Here is a 21117-nt window from a genome sequence, read left to right on the forward strand (position 1 = left end):
AGCAGTGGAGAACTGCACAAAAACATCTGCAGCAGAGGTTAGACTGGAGGGTAGTGTGGATACCAAACACACTCTAATGCTAATGCACTGCCAAAAGATTTACCGAGTTAAGTACTTCACATAATACGTTAGATTTCCATTACAGAAAAAAAAAATTTATCTCTGGACTAAAAGGCAGCATTATGCATTTCTGAAACTTTTAAAAGAGATGAGTACCTGTATTTTCTGGCATAGAGGCCTGGTCGGTGTTTCTCTCCTTCTTGAACACAATGTTGCCAAACTGCAGGACGGCTGAAACCACCTTGAGCATTGCTGCAGTGACGAAGAAAAATTGCATCAAATTACAAAGTAAATGTATTATCATTTGATTCAACTAAAAATGTACTTAAAATAAAATAATACCAATCCTTTATGGACTTCTACATAAAATTCCGATGGCCTGCAATGCTCTGCTAATTTTTGCAATTTTGATGAATAATGCTTTATTCATAGCTTAATGAGGGTTCAATAAGAATTATATTTTACCAAGAGAATGGAGAGGACTTTGATTAAACATCCAACCTGGGTTTAATTTATACTGTATATAAATAATCTGTTTAAACGAACAAAAACTGTAAATTGTGTACAAAAATTGTTAGTGTTTTAACATAATTAACTTTGTGCATGCCTTTAAATAAGAATATAACTATTAAATAGTTCTAAAGGTTATTAACTCATTAGTGGAGAGACTTCGTGAGACTCTTGTACTGTAAATTCACTGTCCATTTTGAATGCAACAGTGAAGGCAAAAAGGTGTGTAATACCTATTTCTGATGATTTACTAGTATGCATGTATAAAACAGCAGTACATATAAAATGTAGTAGACGTAGGTTTGTTTCATGTATGCTTACATAGGATTTCTTCATGGGAGAAACTCATAATATGCATGGCTTCCATGGTCTCTTGGAAATTGTCCTTGTCCTGTTGGCCAGGAATGGGAATGTTACCGTTGGAGAGGAAGCGGTAGTTATTGAAGCCCTCCAGGAGTAGATCAGCTGCCAGAAGAACAAGAGCATTAACACAGCTGCAGCTTTCTCTAGACAGCACCATACTCTCCATAATCAGTCTGATTCCTGCACGTGTTGAGAATATTCAAAGTCTTCTTCATTACATCCATGTTGACCTTGCACTTAGAATGAAGTCTCCCAGTCTCATTGCTAAAAACTGACTGTGTTAAAAGAAATACTCACATCTTAGATGTTCTCCAGCACCAGCCAACAGCTGGTAGAAGACATGGAAGGTGCGTTCATCTTTGGCTTGGCGAACAGCCCTGGACTTTTCAAGAAGATCTTTTGATTAAGTTAAGGGCAAGCAAAGTCCATTTTACAGATAATTTTTCAGTCTACGTCAAATCAAACCAGTTTGGATTTTCTTACTTAGATTTAATAAAATTAATATACAAACAGAGTTTGTCTGATTTGATTTTTATTTGTAAACTACTAAACAATATTTTTTATAATTCCCTTAGTTCTGCTGAAAAAGCACACACAGAAATTCACCCATTTCAGGCATTTGATCTTGCAGTTATTTGCAGCATTGCTCAAAAGTAATAGAATGGTTATCAGATCAGGATACATGTTTCAATGTTGGCCCCCACAATGTAACCGGTTACATCAAAGTTGATGCGGATGAACTTGCCCTGTGGAAAGACAAATATTTAAAATGTGTTTTTTTTTCCATGATGTGCCAATGCTGGTCATGCTTTCTAAAACATCCTGTTGCATCATAGCTATCATTATATATAGACCTAATCAACATTTCTAAGAATCCATCTGAGCAGATGATCATCCACAACTATTTGGACAGAGGGGCTTGTGTATGCATGATATGCAGCACATGTTTAAAAAGCTCTACTTGAAAGGAATCTGTTCTCAAAGCATGCGTAAAAAGCTAACAGACATGCTTATTTGCAGCAAATTCACCCAAAATAATTACCTAAAGGAATTCCTGAAGAATCAAATTCCTCTGTGGCTTTTGATTTGTTTGTATGCTTAAAAGCTTTCTGCTGACTTTGACGCATGCCAGCGAAAACTCAATCAGCTGACGAGAGGAGCCAATACAAGACAGATGGCTAGTTCTCTCAGATTGCTGAACATGGATTTTAGTGGGTGTGAACCTAAATGGCCCTTTCCAGATGCTACATGCATAATGTAATAAATGTCATTGTGACGTAATAAATAACTAACCATAGCTGAAACAAGGTTACAGTAGGAAAAACAGAGGTGGAATTATCACGTAAGAATTAATAGACCAACTTACAAAGCGTGAAGAGTTGTCATTTTTCACTGTCTTTGCATTCCCAAAGGATTCCAGAATAGGGTTTGCCTGCAGAAGTTGACGCTCTAACTCTCCCTGTAATGCAAAAGTCACTGGTTAGAAACATTATGCATTTAAATACATGATTAAATGAAGTTTCACACAAATACAATGCACTAAAGTTCAAAGGTAGAGTATAACTAAAAAGAAAAAAGAAAATGTTTGTGAAACCTTGAAAAGAAACCCAGTGAAAATGTTCTATTTATTCACCAAATAAACAGAGTGAAAGCAAAGAGAAACATTTCCAAGTTTACAACCATTTGAGCATATATTACCTTAAAACAGTATACTGCTGATCACCTTGGGTTAGTTTGTATCATTAGTAAGGTCTTTATTAGGGCTGGGTATTGATTCAGATGTTCCAGATCGATTCGATTTAGATTCACAAGCTCTCAAATCGATTCGATTCGATTTTGATTCTCGATTCGATTCTCTATGCAAATGCAATCGACTCAGTAAACTTTTTTGTGCACGAGGTGAATTGTGAGGAATTTTGCTTGTGAATGCATTTGCATTTCTATGGAGCCCAGCAAGTCACCTGTAGGAAAAATTAATATAAAATCCAATAAATTCAAGCCGTGGTGACGGTTCTGCAATCCATCACCTGAGTTTATAAACCGTGCTCACGAACTGTTCCCTTGGTTTAACAAACCATACCAATTAATTTCCAATCTGTGCGCTCAGATTTTGTAAACCGTACCTTCTGTTTTTGAATTTCACACTTTCGCAATCCGTCCCCTCGTACTGCACTTGATAGAGAATCATCTAAGACACTTTGCTGTAGGCATATTCCACATAATAATATATAATAAAATAGTATGTTAACACGTAGGAGCTTGCTCCATGAATCCGTGAGTACGGTTTACAAATCCAAGGGAATGGATTGCGAAAGCGTTGGCATCGATAATGAATTCATGGGTCATGAGGGTACGCTTTACAAAATCTGAGTGCACAGATTGGAAATTCGTGGGTATGGTTTATTAATCCGTGGGCACGATTTGTTAAACCAAGGGAACAGTTTAAGAATTTGTGAGTAGGGTTTATAAACTGAGGGGACAGATTGCAACACTGTCAGCCTGGATGGTAGCTATTTTCTCCTACAGGTGAAGTGCCGGGCTCCATAGAAATCTCCGGTTGTGTGCTTGGCTGTGGGGGTGTCTCGTCTGGGTGATGTCTCATCACATGGTTCTGCAGATTTGTAGTATTACTACAGCATTTCACCTCTGCATTACAAATCACACAAATAGCTTTGTTCTTGTCCACAACAAGAACAATGTTTTGCATTATTGACACACTGTTTTCCTAATGAATGTTGTTCAGTTGCTTTGACGCAATGTATTTTGTTTAAAGCGCTATATAAATAAAGGTGACTTTGACAACACTATCATCGTCGTCTTGCTTGGAAAATCTAAAATGCTTCCATACCTCTGATTTTTTTTATGTGAAGGTGGCATCAATGTCAACAAAGCACCTGAAAAAAACACTCCTTTAAGCACTGAATGAATGAATGACAGGTTCGCCTCTCGCTCTTTGGTAACATCGCACAAGGCAAATAAGAGGGTGACATCTAGTGGAGAAGACTAATAATTACATTAACGTTAATCTTACAATCAATGTTTGCGGAAATAAATATGGGGGAATAAAAATATTGCGGAAATAAAAATTCATGGCCTTTGAGAATCGTTTTTGAATCGAAAACATTTAAAAAAAAAAAAAAGATTAATCGAAAAATCTATTTTTTTTACCCAGCCCTAGTCTTTATTAACATCCACTTTTTAATACACAAGTTTCGGAGTGGGATGACTGACTTCAAACTCAAAAGTTCCATATCATCTTCATCACAAATACCATTTAATTTCCTGTATTCTTCACAGAATTTTGTTGAGATTGTATGGCTAACAATCAGTCTGCTTCCATAGCAAAGCCATTTCTCTTCATTTGACCCTCAAACCAGAAGCAGATCATCTGGATGGAGTAAAAATAAACTACCCTATAAACCTAATTAAAGCCTGGGTAGCTATGAGAGGCTTTTGTGCAAATTCTCACTGGTTGCCTGAATGGTACAGTCATTGGGGGTTGGAGAGGAAACTCCTCAAATTAGCAACGACAGGCGCCCGAAGCCCCACTGTGCCACATCACAGAGTTAGTCTGCATCACAGCTCCTCCAGCAACAAATATGGGACATCCACCTCCTTACATCCTCTAATCACCCACAGTGTTGCCCACGTCCACCTGACAGGAAGTTTAGACAGGTGTCCCATTGTTCTTGCTGCTGTCATGAAACAGGAACCCATACGGCGTAAGAGAACGCCCACCATGAATTTACACCCTGTTCCCATTACGTGATCCAAACCACAGCAAAATAGTGGATACAGTCCAGGGGATTTTTAAGTTTTAACATTTTCATGCTTATGGAAATTTAATATGATAAAAAGACTATAAATAAATAGACTGCAAGATGTTTAACTGTTGAATAGATGCTGAATTGTTTAAACATATCTGGGTGTATCCGAGAAGAGACAAAAATCATTAACTGAAGTCAGATCAATGAAATGAACTTCTAAAAAGGATTAGTGGTGAAGCTTCATGAGAAAAATAACAGGTTTCACTCTCATCTAAACAGGAGATAAATTAACCATTGAAGTGGTATGACAAAAATGCATAAGCAATGGTTATTTTTAGCAAATGAAGGTCTGATAAGATTAAGTCAAAAAGGAACTTTCATCTTTATAGAAAGTATGCCAAGAACTACAGGCATTCAAGCTGCTCTTTGCAGCAGAGCTCTTTGTAAATGAACATTCCAGAACTTTCCAACTGCATAGATGGAGTAGAGCAACATGTGATCTGACAAACAGGAATTCAGAACTGCACCATCAGGCCATCCTTAAAAATATTCTTGTTTGCCGTAACCCGACCGACCCTGTCAATTTAGGACCCACTCAATTTCTTTTTTTTTTTTTCGCTTTTAGTTTGACCGACTTGCCGGTTTTACATTTGCATTAAGACAGACCAATTTTTTTTTTTTACTCTTCAAACAACTAATACAAAAGCAATGAAGTAATATTTAATATATTTTAGTAAGTATTCTAAATATATAAATTGCCTAGGCCTACATACAAACGAAGACTACATACAAACGTTCTTTCTTTAAAGAAAACCCTGTGACGTCATCTATGTTTACACGGATGTCACACTATGGTCTGTGCGTTCGCTTCGTCTCACGCTCTCATTCACTGTCAGGTCACCGGTTCGCGCTTGGTAATGATGGCTGCGGCTGCAGTAAACAAAATGTTTGTGGTCACTGTTCAAAGTCATACAGGTTCGGTCACCACAATACATCTAAAAATTTCATTTAAACAGCTCGACACCGCTTTAACTTGGCACAAAGTTCTGGAAAAACTGTGCCCAGATCTTTTCTCGTCCCTTCTCCCGTCTGGTCTAAAACTATTGCACGAATCGATTGGACCAACCAACAAGTTTCGAAAATGAAAATAGGAAATTGATTTTAATGGCCTTCTCTCGGGAGCGCGTCCAGTCTTTATTTATTTTTAAAAAAAAAAAAAAAAAAAAACAACAGAAAATGTGAAATGTGAATTCTGCCGGTATTCAGACAGTCTCATGCATACAGATATAGATTCGGGCTAGAAACGCCTACGTATGAGATTTTTTTGTTGTTGTTGACAATATATTGCATCTTTATATTCCTCCTGTCTGTTGTCCGTGGATTAAACTATATTTGGTGTTATTTGCTGTATAAAATGTATCTAGACATGCAAAATCAATTTTACAATCGATTCAATGAACACTTGTCACTCAAATCAAACAGAATTTTTTTCAAAGTGACAACCCAAGAAAGCAAAGTAAAAGGTCTCTCATTTGTAGGTTGTATTGACACCTAGCGGTGGATGCAAGTAAAACAGAACCTAATTTTTTTTCTTCTCACCTGAAATTCATGCAATAAACATGTTTTTGACAAAGATTTCAATTTGTTTGTGGTCTATATAGCCTGCATCAAAATGATGTTTGCAATGATGTGCCCGAAGGAAACTTGAAAAAAAAAAAAAATATATATATATATATAAACCTACCTACCGACCCTTTATAAAAAAAATTTTACTGTTACTGCAAACCAAAATATTTATAAGGTCATACGGTATTTTTAGAGTGTAATGATTTACAGACATGTTAATTATTTGACATCACCCCCAAAAGTATAGTAAATTGGATCCACAGAGAACAGAAAAGAAAAATTAAGAAGGTAGATGTTATATGGCAGAATGAGAAGTCGTAGTAAAAACAAATAAACAAAAGATGAGGGAAAAATGAACAAAAGAAGTAGCGTGAGATAAGAAAGAAAATGTGGAAAAAACAAGGGACAACAAGCTACTCACATAAAACAGGATTCCGTTCTGTAATCAGATTATTATCATGGAAACAGAGGTGTTAATGTCATAGAGGGAAATACACAAACACACGACAGACAAAACACACAAGAAAGGGTTGGTTGACAAAAACACTAAAAACACTCAATTTCCTTAGTTTTTTTTTTCTTTCTTTCTTTTTCTTTAACATCTCTTAGACATCAGAGGTTGTACATGATCAGCTCTTTACTTACTATGTTAAATATGAAAATGACCTGACAAGTTAACTGAGTTTTCTCTAATATGTTTTATCCAACACAAAAGATGTGTACACATTCAAAACCATTTCACAAATGTGACAAAATATGTCCAAATAATGTAAAACCAATGTAAACCATCTAAACCCCTTAAAGCAATGTGCTTGCTTATATCAAAAATGATCCCAGAATGCTGGAAATTTCCCTTTGGACTGACTTCATTCCATTGGTGTTTTTACAGCAGGTTAGTTTTGCATGCACAAGCAGAGCAGGTATAAAAGCTTAAAGGGAACTTGCCTGGAGTTTGACTGCTTTAGGAGATTCTGGCTGTTTGTATGTAATAAACAAATGTAATATGTTAGAAGGCATCAGGGCCACATTCTCCAAGTGTCTTATAACACGGGACAGATCTAAGCCTTTAGTATATTGCATAAATTTGGCCATGCAAATACATTAAATCTAGTAACCGCAGCATGTAAAACTCTTTAGCATGCTTGCATTTATTTAGGTAATACATGTTATCACATATTAAGAGAACAGGTAAACTGCACAAGGATGACAAACTACAGGCCAGTACTGCAACCACTAAGATGTTTTCTCAATATGGGTCCATGATACTTATACACACAGTTAAGAGCCATAATGATCACCTGGAAAACAATATCAGTTAATTAGAATTTACACAAAACACTATCAATGACATACAAGTGCATGTTGTCCACTGATGAATGTTAATTTGGTTAAAATTCCTCTTCTAGCAAAAGCACCCTGATGTCATTGTAACTAGATAAGATTAAATATGAGACTTTACAAATGAAAGAGTGCACTATGAAAGCTTCAACTGTAAATGCAGTACAGATAAGTTATAAAAACTGAATATTTGTCTAACAACCCATTAGTAAATTCCTCTCAAAAAAAGTCAAGATGCTTAAAAGCACCCGCACAAGAGAAATAGTTGTCTTTTCCCATTGCATCCCAATCTTTTATTCTAGAGATGTCTCAATTTTTTTCCCATTACATTATCTTATGTAAACACTACCTAAAGATGAAGATGAACTCTATTTATAAATCGTTTTCTTAAAACTGATTAGCAAGTATGATTGAAAATATGTAGTTGATTCTAAATGTACTAGTTTTTAACCTCATTATCCTATCCTGCTCAGTACTACCCCCCCAAAATATGCAGACATATCTCTCTCTCCACACCTATATCATTGGTAAATTCAACAAGAATGTCAACATGAACGATTCAGCGAATCACAGAGAGAAATGGAACTCACTGGAATGTTGTGGTCCTTCCTTCCTTTGTGAGACGATGCAACGTGAGCCAGGTACTGGATGACTTTTTTGGTATTTTCTGTCTTTCCTGCACCTGATTCCCCTCTGCAAGAGGAAATTCCAATTAAAAGCAAACATAAAAATATCATTAGAATAATAAAATACCACAATAGATTGGGTAGATATTGAAGCACATTTGCATTCCACAAGCTAAATGAAGCATCCGGCTGTATCCTGTATCACAGGTCTGCTTGCTCTGTTTGTTTTTACAGCTGCAGCTCCTTTCAGCAGCTAGGACTCTGACTGAGGACGATTTGGTCTATAGTGCTCGTGCATTACACAATGAACTTTATTACGTAAACATTAAAAGTCTTTTATAATATTACATGAATGTTGACATGCATAATGTGTTTTAATGACATTTTTGAAAGTCTGATTCAAAAATTCTTCTCCCAAATCTGCCCATAAATGAAAAAAAAAAAATATTTAAAAAGACGGCCAAAGATTTTCCACCAATATACTATATGTATTATATCCATGTATGTATATGCATATGTATACACCAGTCAGATTTGTGAAAATGGCGCTACGCCGATTTGGAGACACAGAGGAGAGGATTTGTTGAAAAAAGTTGCTATTTTTGTTTTCTTCATGTACAAAAAGTATTCTCGTCTCTTCATAATGTTACAGTTGAATCACTGATGGCAGATGGAATATTCTGATGATGCTTTTCATACTTTCCTGGACCTTCACACTGTTGTTTATTTTGCAGTCTGTGAGACAGTCTCAAGCCTCCCTGTTTTCATCCAAAATATCTTAAATTGTGTTCTGAAGAAGAACAAAGCTTTTACGGGTTTGGAACGACATGGGGGTAAGTGAATAATGAAAAAAATCTCATTTTGCAGTGGAGAAACCCTTTAAGTGCAAGATTCCTTAAACCCTGCATTCTAGCTACATGGACATATGTTTTCACAGTGGGTGTGCAGAATGGCATGTGCTGCAGTGGTATCGGGGGGTCAGAAGGGGTCGACATTGAGAGATGGAGTAAAAAAAAAAAAAACCTTATAACCTCTTACAGTGCCACTAAGACATGAGAGAGACTGTTTTCTTATTTACAATGTGCAAAGACAATATTTCAAACTTAATGCATCAAAAGCTTGCATTTCTATGGATGAATACTTATAGGCTGACGAGAAAATATTTGCCGTGGGACTGACTCACACTGTGAGATGCTTTTCATGCTGAACAGCTGCAGCTACTGATATTTAATACAGCAATGATACATGACTCATGTTTTCAAGCATAGCTGTACATGGATGATTCCAAAAAAGCCCATTCCTGTGCAGCATTGGGGACGTGACATCACTTCCATCAGCCAGACTGATTGACGTAACCTGTAACTGCTGAATAGAGATGACCTAATGGTTACTCACGTGCAAAGAATTGATTGGTCCTCACGATCTGCAAAAAAGGAGACAGAAAAAAAAAATAGGTCAGCATTTTCAGTTCAGTTCTCCTGAACCTTCAATTCAAATCAATCCACTTTGACATTTAAAAGAACCTAAAACAGCAAAAGACAAACATTGCACCAAAAAGTGATTTATCAAATACAAACAACACATGTACATTTAAGCAATCTTGCAAAAGAAACAAAAAAATCTATTTTATGGTTTATTCCTACCCAACTATTACAATCTGCTGTCATATTTGTATATACTCAACAGTGCATATTATGACTATTCTGTCTTAAGTTTTCAACAGACGGAAAGTTTCCATGAAAGAAAACACAGCAGAGAGAGAGATGGCTCAGTTTCAGTGCCAACTGAAAATGCTGTGCTGCCCTAGAATTCAAGCCAGAAAACATCTGCAAAACTCGTTATGTCACATCTCGTCTATATTCAAAGTAGGTTTCTGCAAATCTCACTTCATAAACAGGTTGGTCTTTCACAAAATGGAATGATTTTGCAACTTTGAAAGTGAAGGCTTTTTAGGAAACTTCTAAAGCAAGCAAAACTCTTTCACAGTGATACTAAACCTCTGCAAGAGGAAGATAGGAGCATCATGTGACCACTTATTTGAGGATGGTTAAAAAAAAAAAAAAAAAGAGATATATCACCTTTCGTATATGATTCAGTCTGCCACCTTACTGATTTTGATGTTTTAGCTTAAATGTGACCAAAACGGTCTCTGCCCTACTTTTACATTTCATTTCCAATGCACAAACAGTTAAATGTCAACTCCGGTAAATGCCAGAAATACTTGCATGAACATTATCTTGAGAACGCCTCTGACATGCTCTCTGTAACATCATCTCACTTTAATCAAACACTGATGCATACGGACTGTAGGTAATTAGGTTTGAGTATTAAGAGAGAGTGTCAGGACACACCAGGCTCAGGTCATGACCAGAGAAAGAACAATCTGAATGGAAACAGATCAGCAGATTTAATGTACTACTTAATGTCCTGCAGCCTCCTCATTATACAGGACATCTGATTCAATAAGCTCATAAAGTAAACTACTTCCTCCGCATTGTACAGCAGTTTCAAAACCACATTCACCGTACTCATCAAGCTTTTTGTGCATCACACTGGAGTATGTATTCATTTGTATTACAGCATAACTCTCTGCATCCTCTTCCACTGATCTATATATTTTGTCTATTATAGATCAGTGGTTGTGATTAATTTGAATATATGTTCTGTAAACCAGGGGTGAACGAACACACCCACCCTGGGAGATCTTCCAAGTGATCATTTGGGTGGTGTCTCAGTTCCCGAATCTGCAGAATGTTGCTAATGATGAGGATAAATAACTTCATGTCACTGTTAAACTGTTGCTCTTGCAGTATCAGATAGCTTCTGCTTGAAACGCCAGGCATCTGTGTGTCTGGTTTAAACAAGAAGCACTAGATAAGATAAACTTGGCCAACCTGACCCAAAAACGGGGGCCACAGATGTCTTTTCTTTTCAGCAGCAAGTCACTGCTTTAAAATGTTTGTACAGATGTTTTCTGAAACTAAGTGTGACATTTTGGCATGTAACTCATTCAGCAATGTTTGTTCTACACTTGATCTAGTTTACATCAAGATTGATATCATTATTTCTTCATGTACCTACAGTGTGAAAAGGCATGCTCACACAGTGCAAAATTCAACGACCGAAGGAAATAAAGTTGCTCTTTTATTTCACATTGTACTGGGAGCTTCATTAGCACTGTTGCATGTCTCTCAGTGTGAAGAGACTGCAGGAAATCGATCCAAGATTTTATTAAAATAAAATACCAGCTGAGCTTTTGAAGTGCTGCTTGTTGAATTATTACTGCTCCACCAAAGCAGTCAGAATCATGATTGTTTTATACGTAATTTAGCATCCTCAGAGGACTTGTGGAGAAAATTCATCAAGCTCCTAAAAAGTAGTGAGGTCGTTTAAAACGCCACAACCAATTTGCTTCCTTCTCCCAGGCTTGGAAAGGAGTCTGTTCTGCAGTCCTCTAATGAGACACATGGGCATCTGACTGAGTTCACCTATAGGAACAGAGGATGCCTGAAGATAAAATAGTGCTGACTGCTTTCCTGTTCTGGCAGCGGAGGTCAGGGCTGTCTGGGATGAAGAGGATCTACAGCTGAGCACATGCTCAGTATGGGGTTTCCTCCACCTGGACTCACTAAAAGTCTAACATTCGAGAACCCACCTTCATAAGATGCCAAACGTGTAACAGAATATGGAAAATAATGATAATACCATAAAAGGAAGCATGTAACAATTGTTAAACCATCTTTTGTTTAAAAGCTAGATAGCAGACAACAAAAGGACTCAATAACTCAATATGTCAACAAGAACAGAATTGTTGGACTGATCTCATCATAAGCAGAGCTATGAAACATGCCATGTTCAAAAATAACATTTTAGATAAAAGGTTCAGGGTTCAGGTTACAAGAACTGGAAGCAGTTCCAGGATGGAGACAACCTCTGTGAACATTCATGACACTATCTGTCTCGGATACAGAGACACAGATATAGCAGCCAAGGATTCTGAAGAATGGCCTCTCCTATCAGCACAGCTGCAGAAAAGGGAAGCATATAATTAAGTGAAGAGAGGGCTCTTGACTTCTTTTCACTGCATCTTTTGTCAAGGCCTTAGCAACTCTTCTCTAAATAACGGACGGCTGATTAAAGAGATTCCAGCATAATTCAGGCACAGACGTAAGAATGTGTGGAAATAATAAAAAATCTAAACAAGCATTCAAAGATAACTCATATAAGGATAAGACACAACCCATTATCTTTAAAATATGCAAAGGCTTGGTGAGCAGATCATACCTTGCATACTTCCCGTTTAATTACATTTTTCACTGATTACTTTCAAACCTGCTCTGGAAGATGTGAGGGCAATGATTCCAGTGTAATTAAATGTTTTTGACCCAAATTCATTAAATAATAAAAAAAAAAATTTAAGTATGTGATGCAAACACACAAAAAAGAAGAGACAAAGGCCCAATCCCAATTCTATTTTATACCCCTTTCCCTCCGCCTACCCCTTCCCCTTGTCCCTTGAAACAGAGTGTCAAGGGGTAGGGGAGAAGATATTCCTCTAAGGATTGGGACAACACTACCATGACGTCACACGTCACCAGCGTTCGTCGTCTAGCTCTTACAATACACGTTATCGTTCTGTATTAATGAGCTGCTTACTGACACACACACACACACACATATCGGAAATCGGGCAGCTCACACATCCAGGAGAAAATAAACTTGTCAACGCTGCCCCACGACTTTTATTAAATACAGTTTAAATACTGCATCGCTACATTATATTTTCCAGCGACGAGAGGATACAATTGCTGTTTTTAAGTAAACTCACTCGAAAAAGATTAACGAACAGAGGCAAATACACCCAACCTCCGTTTCTCTCTCTCTCTCTTTCTCTCAAATAGGCAATATTTGAGAAATTGGTTTAGCGATTTCTAATTATTGGGGGGATTAGTCTACGGCAGTTATCGCCCTGATCAGACATATGCTGTGGCACTATCATACAGTCTGTAATGATATGACGTTAGCAAATATTAGCGATTTTTTGCATTTCTTTGGGTAACATGACGGTTAATGTGAACTCACAATTGAATGTAACATAAAACAAATGATTACTTTCCTTTAAAACCTTTATTTATGCCAAAAAAACTTTGTCCGCTGTAGCAGCCATGTTGCCGAGATAATTCATACACCTTCGTTTGAAGTGTGGTCCCGAAAAATCTTCGTTTGAAGGGCTATCTGGCCCTTCCCCTTACGCCTACCCCTCCAAACAAAAGAGAATCGAGACAAGGGAAGGGCTAAGGGGTAGAATTGGGATTGGGCCAAACTTTAGAGAACTTAATAAGCCACGAAAAGCACACTTTTATGTGCATGATGTCTGTGCTTCGATGCCGCTGTACAGGCGCATAACATACGTCATAACTAAACGTATCTGATTGGCTTACGGGTAACCAATGATTTTAAACTTCAGACAAGCGCACCCTAGCGAGAGAGAAAACACTTCTCGATTATGCCATTCCAGACTCTGTCTACGAAACAAAGTGAAGTAGCAGAGTCTGGTATTACCAGGCTAGTCTGGAGGACCACTGTGAGCTTCAACTCTAGTTCTCAGTCCGTACCCCTCAGCTGGCCCACCCTACCCCAACCCCCTCCACTGGATTAACCTACAACAGGACGCATTCCTCACATACCAAACCACATCGCTGCCAGACGCCAGAGAGAGGAGGCTGGACACAGACACAAAGGAAAAACCTTCCACTGCTAGGGCTATAGCCACTTTCACCTCAGTCACATTGGATACACAAACATTCATTACACTTTCTTATGTGCATGTGCCAGGACTAGTAAAACTCTGTGCTGCTGGACTCAAAACACTACAGCTCCTTGCTTTGCAACAGTTTCTAACAAATACATTTTATTGCAAAATATCATTGCTGAACTGTTTTTGGAAACTGCACAAAGTATGGAAAATGTCTCATGCACAGGAACAACTGCAGTTGACATAACAAAAGGCAATTCAAACAAACAAAATAATTTATGACTGTTTCTGCTTAAGCAGGAATGAGCTAAATACATCAGAAACCACTTCTGATGCTAAGATTTGATCCATTAAAAAGAAAATAATAATAAAAAATAAAAAAATAAAAAATTGTGCCTCATAAAACCATATACAACATCTACCACAGCTGAAAGAAATGACTGTAATACTGGATGCCAAAAGGGCTGCCAATAATTTCATCTAGAGCAGCATAAGTGTAGGAAAATATTTTAATAATGCATCAATTTATAATATATGGTGATGATGGTTCTAAATTTGAGTCCGTGTTTACATACTGATCAGACAATCAGCACTCATGGAAGTGCAGTGAAGTGCAAAGTAAACAAAGCCTGTCAGAATGACTTCTCAGGAAGATGATACAATACTGAACGATAACAGAAGACAGAAGGTCTGGCACTCTAGCACTGAATGGCTTAAAGTGTATCTAGCCTAGTGCAAAGAAAAGTATTCTTATAATAAACAATCCATCATCAACTAATGGGCAGGTCATATGTCAAACAATAAAAATGTTAAGGATTCTTTACTCAGAACAGTTAGCCTTAATGTTCTTAAAATAAATATATTTCAAGATAGATCTGAAGTCTATCAATATTTAAAAATGCACATTTTGGTAAATATTATTCCACTCATTTCTGATGAGTTTGGAGTCACTCCAATTGTCAACTGATGCTTTGTTTTCCTCTAACTTAGCATTTTCAGATGCTTTGTTAAAACTATACTGTGGTGTACTGCACCAAGGGTGGTGAATCCTTTCTTTCTTTTTTTCTTTCTTTTTAAACTTGTATTCTGTTGTGCTTCTTGTTGAAATATCTGTTTGACACAGGGCTGCATAAATTTTACATGTTACAGTTTGGTCCCACTATAGTGAAATTTCACCTCAAATGCACTGTATGAAGAACGGTTCACACAGAAGTCCCTTTTTAACCACTTCAGATCTGCGGCCTCAGTTTGACCCACGCGTGGGTCCAATGTTGTATCATAATTATGTTCAAAAATCTATAAGCTGTGGAGCACAAAACTAGACATATGGCAGGCCTCGACATTAAGCTTTGACATGTGCTTGTCTTCCAGACAAGTAAATCAATCACTCACGTGTCAGAGTAAAAAAAATGTTAACTTGTCCGGGGTAAAAAACTTTTTTTGTTTATTTTTTTTTAGCACAAATGTAAAATGTAAATATTCTACTACTGTATTTAAATTTTTAGGATTTTCTATAAAATGAGACCATTTTTATCAATTTACTCCAATGTATGTGGGTAGGGCTCTCTTTTAAATTCAGATATGCCTAATTTTCCAAAAAAAAAAAAAAAATTTAAGCAAGCAGTTTTCTTGTCAGGCAGTGCAGCACATTTGCGAGACCAACTTGAACAGGAGCAGAAATATACAGATTTTGCCCCTACTGCAAAACGTCTAATTCCTTTTCTAATGACTGGATTTCATGAGCATCAAGTATTTGGCTGAGCTATTATAAGGTGGCTAACCTACCTGTTAGATTTCTTCTAATCAATAAAATAAGTAATCTTGAAATGTACATCTTGGAAGGCATAAGGGTGAGTCCATTTTCAGAAACTTTCATTTTTGGGTGAACTATTCTGACTTTTCTGACAGAAAGATTATGGCATGCGTATTTACTCCGATATTATTTGACCACAGAAAACAATTTCCTGTTTTACAGTATGAAAGAATGATGTCTGATAAAACATTTGTACTTCCAACAGAACATTTTCATATGAAGCAAATGACAATTGCAAAAGACGCATGAGCTCAGACATTAAAATAATCAGCCTGGGTGAATCATTCATATGAACCGCAGTGCAGAAGCACCAAACAACAAGAGGGCAACGACAAGCATCCGCAACAGAATAACCATCCCATCTGCTGCAACTGCTGTCTGCAGGAATTTATCATGTAGCTGTTTGAAGTGACGAGGCTGTCAGTCACACACTGAGAAATATGACTCACTAGCTACTAGTGAGCCGAGCCAGATATGGCCTGATCAGACGTGACACAAACTACCGGAGACTGCATCTCTATTACACAGAACACCATTATGACTGCATGTCATTCATCTTTATCAAATTACAAACTAAACATGTAGAGACCTTCATTATACACACTCTCATAAGAAATGCTGCACAATCTTATTACGTCCTAAATGTATTCCCACTATGAGGATCCATTCAGTCTACCAGAGGATTAATTCAGAGACATGTCGTCCTCGCTGGAATCAAATAATAAAAGTATATCATGATATCAGCTGATGTTTAGCAAGCTAAGAATATATCATCTGCTTTTGTCAGAGGCATCATGGGATACTGTAACCATGTAGTGTGGGAGGACAGTTGTTTCCTGATCCTGTTGTGCTCAAGGGGTGTGTTTGGCAATGTGGGCAGCTGGCCTCAGTCTACTGCAAAAACAAACACCTCAAAGGTCAAGGCTGTCTGACACAAACAACCCTGGTAAACCCTGGACCCTTCATGCTATGTGGATGTACAAACAAAATAAACACTTAACTCAAGAATTATTTATACATGACATATTTACACATACTCAAACACAGTGTGGTCTTCTGTATGGGATTAGATAGGAGCCAAAAGTATTGTACAGAACTAATAACTCCAATCAACCAAATATGTATCAACAAGAAAAAAAAAAGACTTCTCCAATACTAATTTTCTTCCCATTAACTTTTTTTCTGATTAAATTTATCAGAATTTTGTTTTTTAGCACTTTGATAAAGTTACAATGATTTTGGCACAAATATATGTCCATAATTGTCAGGTGTATTACTGTATTATTTCACAGACCAACATTTATAATAGCATGCTCACAAACTTGCTAAGTAGAGTTATAATTGGTAATATTGATATATGGCCATATTTTCTGGGCAGTCTGAATATAACTAGATGGTTAACTCAAGCAGCAAGCAAGGTTTAAGCAGTACAAAATTACGATTCTGAATGAGAAGGTAAAGTAATATGTATTATCTTCAGTACTGCTCAGTCAAGTACTGAGGAAAGCAGAGCTGATTTGAAACAGGTACAAGAATGTTTTTGAGCTCCCCTTGGAATGTCTTTGAAATATAGGGTCCCTGTAATCTACACAAGATCTCTATGTCCCAGTGGGCTCAGAACCAGATGAGATCTCTCTGCAACAACCTGGGCCAAGTTCAAAAGGACAAAGCCATGAAACACATTAATGCTCATTACACATGTATTGGTAACAGGTGGGTCAAAAACTCCACAGAACATTAACTGTTTTAGCACACAACAACATTTTCAATCCCTTTCCATGTCTAACTGAGAAGTTGTTGGGCTCGAAATTTCTTAGCATAATCGAAATTTAAGTGTACCTGTGCACTGGGTAAATGTGGTTTTGAGATTGCCGTTTTAAAGGCTGTGATTATGTTTCAGACACAACTTTCCAGTCAGTAACCGTGTTTAGATTTCATAGCTTCCATATGCCTCGAAGAGAGAAATTCCTGCGTTACAGTGGCTATACTGACTGGGCCTTTTCCAAAAATGTTACAGTTGAAGTGAAGATCAGCACTTCCAAAGTTAGAATTAGCCCTTTGTAACCAAGTTCATTCAAAAGCCAGAGAGGGGGATTTTGGCTGGTTTCTGGCAGTCTAATCAAAGACAGATGTGAATTGATGTGTGGTTGTTGTGTAAGTCAGTGTGTCCAGAGGCATTATAAAATTTACCTTCGTATGAGCTAAGTCTCATTTAACATTTAAAGCGGCATGTTAGACATGACATTAAACAAATACTTTATTTTAATAGACCAATACAAAGCAGTAAATTATCTGACCTATTAAGTTTGTTATAATAATTCATAAGCAAACAAACCTCTAACTGATCACTTTACTCTTATTATCAATAGACAGGACACCATGAAGTTTGTTGAAATAAAGAGTACCGTATTTTTCGGACTATAAGTCGCACCCGAGTATAAGTCGCATCAGTCCAAAAATACGTCATGATGAGGGAAAAAAACATATAAGTCGCACTGGACTATAAGTCGCATTTATTTAGAACCAAGCACCAAGAGAAAACATTACAGTCTACAGCCGCGAGAGGGCGCTCTATGCTGCTCGGTGTAGACTACAGGAGCACTGAACAGCATAGAGCGCCCTCTCGCGGCTGTAGATTGTAATGTTTCTTCTTAGTTCATGACTCTCGGTTCATGTCAAATTAATTTTGATAAGTCGCACCTGACTATAATTCGCAGGACCAGCCAAACTATGAAAAAAAGTACGTCTTATAGTCCGGAAAATACGGTAATAGCAATGACCCTTTGAAGGAAAGTGTATTCAGTCGGCAGCCATATTTGCACCAAATCTATCGGTTTGAATGACGAAAGTCATGAACACTCAAAAACTGCTTTGACACACACACTCACAATTAAACTGCATTTCAAATCAAAGAAATCTGACACAAGTAGACCCTTAAGTGTTGCCTTTTACACTCAAATAGCATTTTAAAAAAAGCACCATCTTTGTGTATCTAAAGTCTTTGGTAATAGTTGACTAATTTGAGTCTTTCAAAAGGCTAATTTAAGTGTGGATATCTAGCAATGAGAGTTATTTTACACAGAATTTACTCAACTCTCTCACACACAAATATATGCTGGACTGATATTAGCTGATGCTGATAAAATTTGGCCATTTGAACAATCACGATACAACAAAAACTAATCAGGAAAACACCAACAAAAAGAAAATTTTCTGGCTTGTTACTATTATGCTTTAGACTTAATCTTAGCATACCATATCGGATTCTTTGATTAAACTTTGGCCAGTTTTGGTGCTCTGATCAAGAGTGTAAAAGAGTGGTTTCCACTTTAATGTGATTGAAACCACAAGTGTGCTTAAACAATAACTGGAACAAAACCATAACGGAGGAAACATCTCAAGAGGAAAAGTAAACAACTTGGTTCTACTGGCGTAATCCCTGTAGCTGTAATGATGCCCTGGCGCGTGCAGCATAGTTAGGGATGTTTCCTCCAGAGGCAGACGCCAGGATCCATGTGTCCCGGCCACACTTGACCCAGCACGTCAGAGTATGTACTGCCCCCCATCCCCCAACCACTGACACACAAAGGCGACATTGTACCCCACAATGCAGGCCAGCCTCTCCTTCCCAGCCTGGGACGGCTCTTGTTCACTGGCCTCTGACAGATCTGGACAACTGGCCTGTCCTTCTATGTGAGAGAGACAGCTTGGGTAAGGATTTCAGCATTGCATTGATGCCAAATGCTTCGCCATTTCCTGGACAGACTTCTGTGACTCCAAGTTTGTATGATTGTTCACTACTACCAAAAATTTACCAACATAGGATTTCATGAAATGTATACATTTTTATGTACATGCCATTTACAAATGCAAAAAGTACTAATATGTATTGCATAAAATCACATAATGTTCAAAAGTTTGAGGTCAGCAAGTTTTTTTTTTTTTATAAATAAATACTTTTATTCAGCAATGACACATAAAACTAATCAAAAAATAAAGTGTCATTAAAGACTTTCACATTATTACAAAACATTTCAAATAAATGCTCTGTATTTGAACTTTCTATTGACAGCCCTCTACATTGCGAATAAATCAATCGCATATGCGACTAAATCTTCACTCTGGGCGACTAATTGATGATGAGTAGTATTAGCCAATGGTTAATAAATTCTCAGATTTTACTCGCCAGCGTGTGAGTTGGAGTCTAAGTATAAGTTTAAGGCGCACAACTCGCCGTCGCTTTCTCTCCCACATACACAGTCTGATTTGTGACCTAATGACTCCTTTGAGCCGATTCATTATAATGAATGGTTAAAGCAATTGGTCTGCCCGTCAGTGTGTGTAGAACAAATCATTACTTCTTAGAAGAACATACACATCTGAAATGAGAAAGTAAGTGTGCTTACCCCATTTAGCAAGAGTGTTAAGTAAAATTTAGCCTTAATAATCCACAGTATGTATAGGCCTATGACAATGTGTAGTAAATTACCTATAAAATTATTTAGTTTAAAGTAAAACCGGAGTGATATGAAACTAGATCTGTTGCTATAGCTAGCTGCTAATTTTATATGGTAAAAAAATACACTATTACACTTTTTAATGTTACGTTTTTAATTGATATGATTATACTAAAATAATTATCAGTTCTATCAAAACAGGATTTTATCTTTCTTAACTATGAAAGCCAGTCGTGGAAAAATCACAGCTTTTTTGCAAAGAAGGGAAAGAAAAGATTACAGTGATCGTTTTTTCATGAATAGGATAAAAAAAAAAACAGTTTCTTTGTATTTGTTTTAAATTTAACATTTACAGTCAATATTGGACTTGCGGATCATGTGTGTACTAGGGTACTCTTTGCTGTGTGTGGATGACCATGTCGGTCAGCCACCACCGAAGACCAACTTTGACCCAGGAAAAACCCTGTACAATATCCAACTGCCCCTGATTTACTTAGAGATGACTTAAAGTTTATGACAGTGGTAGAAAAAAAAAAAAAAAAAAGACATCTCCTGATTTTGCCTCGCAATCAACCATACCCAATCCACTTCATAGAGAAGAGAACTAGTAAGAAAACTAGGGTTGTGCCGATGGACGATATCATCGTCCATCGTGATGGCTGACTGACATCACGATGGAGAGACACCATCGTGATGCCACGCCCCCACCCCCGCCCCGCTGCGAGTCGACACCATAGACTGTAAAAAATACACACACTAATCCTAGTTTCATCTATAGACTATAGTTAATCTAAAATCTTTG

General features: G+C 37.2%; 1 protein-coding gene across 3 annotated transcripts in view; it reads right to left on the minus strand.

The window, feature by feature from the left end:
* LOC127960237 (myosin-10) overlaps positions 1–21117 on the minus strand; it is a 59137-nt gene that overhangs the window by 22504 nt on the left and 15516 nt on the right. Inside the window, exons 4-12 of one of the 3 annotated variants that reach the window (XM_052559859.1) lie at positions 9686–9713; positions 8255–8357; positions 7272–7301; positions 6748–6765; positions 2300–2392; positions 1616–1679; positions 1231–1329; positions 892–1035; positions 217–312 (exon numbers count right to left, since the gene is read on the minus strand). In XM_052559859.1, the coding sequence (XP_052415819.1) occupies positions 217–312; positions 892–1035; positions 1231–1329; positions 1616–1679; positions 2300–2392; positions 6748–6765; positions 7272–7301; positions 8255–8357; positions 9686–9713 (675 nt within the window). The remainder of the gene's footprint in view (positions 1–216; positions 313–891; positions 1036–1230; positions 1330–1615; positions 1680–2299; positions 2393–6747; positions 6766–7271; positions 7302–8254; positions 8358–9685; positions 9714–21117) is intronic. The other 2 variants (XM_052559860.1, XM_052559861.1) reach the window with 2 other exon arrangements.

The sequence above is a fragment of the Carassius gibelio genome, chromosome B6, assembly GCF_023724105.1.
Source record: "Carassius gibelio isolate Cgi1373 ecotype wild population from Czech Republic chromosome B6, carGib1.2-hapl.c, whole genome shotgun sequence".
NCBI lineage: Eukaryota > Metazoa > Chordata > Actinopteri > Cypriniformes > Cyprinidae > Carassius > Carassius gibelio.